The sequence below is a fragment of the Impatiens glandulifera genome, chromosome 3, assembly GCF_907164915.1.
Source record: "Impatiens glandulifera chromosome 3, dImpGla2.1, whole genome shotgun sequence".
In the NCBI taxonomy this organism is placed as follows: domain Eukaryota; kingdom Viridiplantae; phylum Streptophyta; class Magnoliopsida; order Ericales; family Balsaminaceae; genus Impatiens; species Impatiens glandulifera.
In genome coordinates this window covers 59,383,104-59,388,818 of record NC_061864.1, presented here as the reverse complement: position 1 = coordinate 59,388,818, position 5,715 = coordinate 59,383,104, and the positions used below count along the sequence as shown (strand labels likewise).

The 5,715-nt window shown below is 26.6% G+C and overlaps 1 protein-coding gene across 2 annotated transcripts; it reads right to left on the bottom strand.

Annotated features, from left to right (window-relative positions):
* Positions 1-1,001: 1,001 nt before the first annotated feature.
* LOC124932995 (binding partner of ACD11 1-like) lies at positions 1,002-3,446 on the bottom strand. Of its 2 annotated transcripts, none has more exons than XM_047473717.1 (6): positions 3,291-3,446; positions 3,112-3,185; positions 2,233-2,336; positions 2,063-2,138; positions 1,878-1,964; positions 1,002-1,676 (listed from the first exon to the last, which is right to left on the bottom strand). In XM_047473717.1, exons 2-6 carry the CDS (start codon positions 3,124-3,126, stop codon positions 1,179-1,181), a joined length of 780 nt encoding a protein of 259 aa, XP_047329673.1. In that variant the 5' UTR covers positions 3,127-3,185; positions 3,291-3,446; the 3' UTR covers positions 1,002-1,178. The 2 variants fall into 2 exon arrangements, with proteins under 2 accessions (XP_047329673.1, XP_047329674.1); XM_047473718.1 differs by having other exon boundaries at positions 3,121-3,185.
* Positions 3,447-5,715: the final 2,269 nt, after the last annotated feature.

The following is a 5,715-nucleotide window of genomic DNA, read 5'->3' as shown; positions in this document are numbered from 1 at the left end:
ACAATAACAAAAATATGTCCAGATTAGAAGAAAAAAATGAAACTCTTATAATGCCACCAATAACATCATAAAATGTTCAATACATTTTAAATTCAAGTTTAAATTATGAATAAAAACCATAACAAAGATTTCATATTACAATATCATTCAAATCCATTCGAACATTCAAATTCACAAAACCATTATACTTACAAAGACAAGTGAGGATGGTATGGGGCAGACCGAAGTCAACAGGGATCCCCTTTTACCAAACCCTTCCTATGCTATGCCTTCTCATAGGGAGGGGTAGAGGGCACATTTTAGGCTGGACCTAATAATATGTAATTGTGTGTTATTAGTATTTGAAAAATAGTTTTCGAAGCAATACCATCCTCATTCTATTCCTATGGTTAATTATTAATAAAAAAAAAATAATTCAAATAAAAACAAATATAAGTCATATCCATTCATTAGTGGAACCCAGGGACAGACCCAGGATTTCGAATTGGGGTGAGCTTGAAAAAAATTTAAGATGTACTTAAAATAATAACGAAAAAATTTTGAAAAAAAAAATATATAAAAGTAAAGTTTACCATTTTTTTAATAATTAAATAAAAAAATAATAAATTATATTAAATTTTTTTAATCAACTCGTTATAAGTTTATACCAAAAAAATATAACACTTCAAAAAATATTAATTATATATATAATTAAGTATAAAAGTAATTTAATAATAATAAATAAATAGCTTTAAAAATAAATCATATTATATAATCAAATTAATTAATTAATTTATTTGAACAAATTCACTTTTTTTTTAAATCTTATAAAATTAAAATCATTTATAAACTTGTAAAATCATTTAACTCAAGTAAAACACATTATCTTTCTTTAAAATAGTAAATTTTTAATAATAAAAAAATATTAAAATAATCAAAATAATAATCCCTATAGTAATAAAAAAAATATGCTTCAATGCAGGTTAGTTACCCAATATGAATTTTCAAAATAGCTCAAAATTATAGAGAATCCATATACTTTTATATTAGAAACAAATAAAAAACAAAATTTGACCAAATAACCATACAACATTTTTCAAACTTTTGTAAAATACCAAACAAACATAAGCATGGAATTATGATATTATTGGTTTATGTTTATAAATCCATCCCTTAAATCCTTTTTAAAACCAACCAAATCATGAACTTTGTGGAACATTTACCTCTTTTTCATTCCCTTCAAACTTCTCAACCACCACTTTCTCTTCGGTTTTCGTCCCAACTTCTCCAGCCGTCTTAGCAACAACCTTATTAAAAGTACCAGTAACCCAAGTTGTTCCAGTCAAAATATATCGGTTCTTCATTATTGCTGTTCCTGCACCGCTCACTTTCTCTTCCGCAGCTGTAAAAGCAGATTTAGCCTTCTCTGAAACCTGAAACTTCTGATCTACTTCCCGCACTTTCTCACCAACAGCAGAAGTTCCACTGCTTATTTTATCGCTAAGACCGATCTTTTTGTCTAGAGATGCCACCTTAGCCGAAGCTGTGGAAGTTAGTTGGTGCTTTTCGTCGAAGGATTTTGCTTTTCCTATCACATCTTTTCCTAAGATGAACCCTTTTGCTAGCATGCTTGTAGCCACATCTTCTGCCTTCCTAAATGCAGATCCACCCACTTCAGGAGCTTTATCTTCTGTTTTCTGCACATTGCGTTAATCTTGGCCTTATTAAATTTTTTAAAATTTCAGAATTGATTATCCTTTGGCTACATTGCATGATATACATATAGAAGTACAAAATGTACCATTAGAATGAAACTAGACCATGAATTACTTAAGGAAGAACAAATGTGTTTCAAAAGAGCTCAATTGGATAATCTATCATATCTGATATGTACTTACAGCAGGCAGTGGTGCTAGAGCAGCAGGTGGAAGCTCGTATTCAGGATCAAGAGTAACCGTCACAGATTGATCAACAATTGTTGCACCCTGAGAAAAAGAATCATTCTTTATTGGTTAAGAGGAACAAAAGAAATTGACGATAGGGATGTAATGTAAAAACAAAAGAAATTGACGAGAGAAATCACCGAAAGTAGGACTGCAGTCTCTGCTCCTTGTGAATCCTTGAAGGTAACAAATGCTATTTGGGACATTTCATTATCACTGTAAAAATGGACAGAAGATTTTGATCAAACACAAAAGCATAACTAGAAAAAACGGATAAAAAATAAAAGTGAACTCCCTTTGAGACAACAACCTCCTGAATTCAACATATTCAATATCACCAGAAAAAGAGAAGAACTCTTTTATGTCTAGCAGTGTAGCCCCTAAAGAAACATTGCTCACTTTGGCAGTTTTTACCTGCAGTAACCCGATATTTGTATGCATAAATAAACAATAAATTTAATAAGGACAACAAAGAACGACGCAACAAAAAGGAAAAGAGACACTACGAGAAGGTTGAAGAGCCTTTGTTATAGGAAGTGAGAATGATAAAGAAAACTATTTTTCAATCTAAACACCAATCTTTCGATTCCATCAAAACATATTTTCATTCTCTCAATCTAAACGCCAATCTTTCGATTCCATCAAAACATATTTTCATTCTCTCAATCTAAACGCCAATCTTTCGATTCCATCAAAACATATTTTCCTTCTCTCAATCTAAACACAATCTAAACGCCAATCTTTCATTTCATCAAAACATATTTTCATTTTCTCAATCTAAACGCCGAATGATGAATGAACCAAAATGTACAAATAAAACTTTTTCTACAAGTAGAAACTCTCCAATGATCCTTAGTTTTTAGGTCATTAATCTTCTGTTATCCTCAAAATCAATTACATGTAGAATCAATCATCCAAGATAATCAACAAGACTTGTTACAATTATAAAACTCTCACTCAAGATTGCAAATCAAATCAATCCAGAGAACAATAATCTATAATCATTAATGGAAAACAAACCAAAACATTCATCATCAAAATCAATCATGAAAAAACAACTATAATCTGTATCACCTTAATTAACTGTCACAAACGTATACATTAGATAACTAAATCACCAAATGAATCCATAAATCCACTCTATACAGAAAAACTAACCACAAAACTAGTAAAACGGAAGCAGAAGTACATTACTAACCGACATCGTCACTACTTTCACGAGAGATCAACGGATGAAGATACTGATGAAACGGATCCAGAAAACTGCAAGAATCGAATTCAATGTGATCAGAGGTCGTCTTCGTTGACGATGATTCGCTACTGAATAAGAAAAAAAAAACGGCAAACAGGACTTTATGTAACTGATACCTGGAAGTAGAAACTGCTATATTGTAACTTGAATCAGAGAAAATAGTGAGAGAAAGAGGAGAGAGAAATAGAGATTTGTAATCGTTCTTGCCGGCGGCGATAACTGCCGTCGTCGACTTTTCTACGGCCTGCGTGTATCTTTCTGATGAAGGTAGAACAATTTCAAAGACAAATGGCTTCTTTATATTTATTTTTTTTAATTATGATTACTTTTTTAAATGACAACTTTTTATTTAATAAAGAAAATATATTATCAACAAATTAAATAAATTTGAAAGTATTTATTTTTGGAGAAAGAAATATTATACTTGTATTAATAATGAAATCAAATTCAATTTTTTAATGAGATGTTTAATGCACCATTATTATTTATGACTTTTTTTTAAAATTTAGGAATAAATTGACTATTTTAAATTAACATAATAATGGACATTGATCCAATTTGGAAAAAAATATTATAAATTTATTGAAAAATAATTAAATATTTATTTAAATGAAATAATATTATGAATTTATGATAAAGCTACATTAATTTTAATTTATCCTTTATGTTTACATTTTTTTTATTGAAATTTGATTGAAAATAAAGAAAAATATTATTTTAAAGACTAGACTCATATAAAAAAAAGTTATATTAATTGTTTTATATAGATCTAGATCCATATGCATAAACAAAAAAAATAATAATAAAATGTATTTTTAAATGGAGTATTAATTAATTTCAAACATAGATTACAAAATTTTGATTAAAGGAAAAAGGTATGTTTCAAAGTCCATTTCATGACTTTGGACTAACTTTGAACCCCTTTTTTTTTTTATATAAAAACTTCATTTGTAACAGTTTGAAAGGTTGTTAATCGGGATAAATATCGCAACAACACTACTAAAAACACTATATGTTTATTTATTTATTTATTTATTTATTTATTTATTTATTTTAACATAATTTTTAATATATTTATTTTATAATAATATTTATTTTTAATATATTAAGCTGTATATACTATATAACGTGGATTCTGTGAAATCAAAGGGACGAAAATTTTCATATTATCTTGACCTCTCTCTTTCTTTAGCATTAACTTTTTCTTATTTCATTATTCTTTATATATTACTCAAAAGATTACAATAATCAATAATGTAATAACATGAATATTACATAATTATATATAAAAAACGAAATTATATTATTAAAAAAAAATTAATTGATGTTATGTTTAAATTATTTTGAATGTTTTATACAATTTCAATTTAAATGATTTAGTTAAAATATAGTGTTTGGGACCGATTTTTCTTATCTTCATATTAATATATTTAAAAAATAAAATAAATTTACAAACTTCAACATAATATCTATCATAATCATCTAAGTTCTTTATTACCATGTTAGCATAGTAGTGGCAACATGTCACATGACATGATGCATTTAATTGTGAATATTTTAAACTAGTTTAGAAAATAAACAAATTATCGAAGTCGTATTTTATTTATTTATTTTAATTTAAAAAATTAGCGTACGAATTGAATATGTGATTTTTAGTCATTTAGACACGACACTCATCATTTTAGCTACCCTAATCAGTTACAATTATCTCTCATAAATGTATAAACTATCAAATTTAATATATACCTATATATTATTAAAAAAAAATGGTTCATTTAGATGTAAAAGTGAAACTTGTTTTTCAATTAGATGTATAAGTGATCATTTGAGTCATCATTATAATGTTAGTTATGAATTCAATTTTAACTAATAAAACTTGTTTTTATTTAGAACGTCTTAAATTCAGTATAGAACAAAAAATAGTTAAAATCAATAATTTATTTAAGATAATAAAAATTTACTTAAACAAAATAAAAGGTATTAATTATCAACTATAATGTTCATTTATTTGAATTTCATTTTTTAATTTGTAAATATGAATTCCCTTTATTGATATAAAATTTTAAAAATTTAACTAATTTAAGAGTTTACTCCAAACTAGACTCTTTTCAATTTGAGGATTTCGTTGTCATCTTTTTTTTTACCCAATAACTATATTAATTTTAATTTTAGTTGGAAGTAACAACTTTATTGTATATCAAAATTTGATATAATATAAGAATATAAAAAGGGTAGTGGGAGAAGATAAAAAAAAAGTGACAAGTTGCATTTTTTTTAATTTAATTTAATAAGATATTAATTATAAAAATGATATAAAAAATAATTAACATAATTAAAAAAATAGTTGTCCATAAGTATAACGTCTAAAAAATTGCGTCTCGCCCCATAACTTATATTCCTCTCAAAAATTGGACACATCTCGAAAATTAGACAAAGAACTAAAATATAGTTCAACGAAGCTAGCTTTGACTTTTAATAGTCGTCCCTCGAATTTTTCATGAGAAATTATGTAGATCGAACTACGTTCATGATTGTCCGGTT

What these genes read in the sequence shown, in the direction of transcription:
- LOC124932995 (XM_047473717.1), bottom strand. An exon ending in GAATATGTTGAATTCAGGAG is followed by an intron (nt 2,139 to 2,232) that starts GTTGTTGTCTCA and finishes CCATTTTTACAG; the next exon opens with TGATAATGAAATGTCCCAAA. An exon ending in CTCTAGCACCACTGCCTGCT is followed by an intron (nt 1,677 to 1,877) that starts GTAAGTACATAT and finishes CGCAATGTGCAG; the next exon opens with AAAACAGAAGATAAAGCTCC.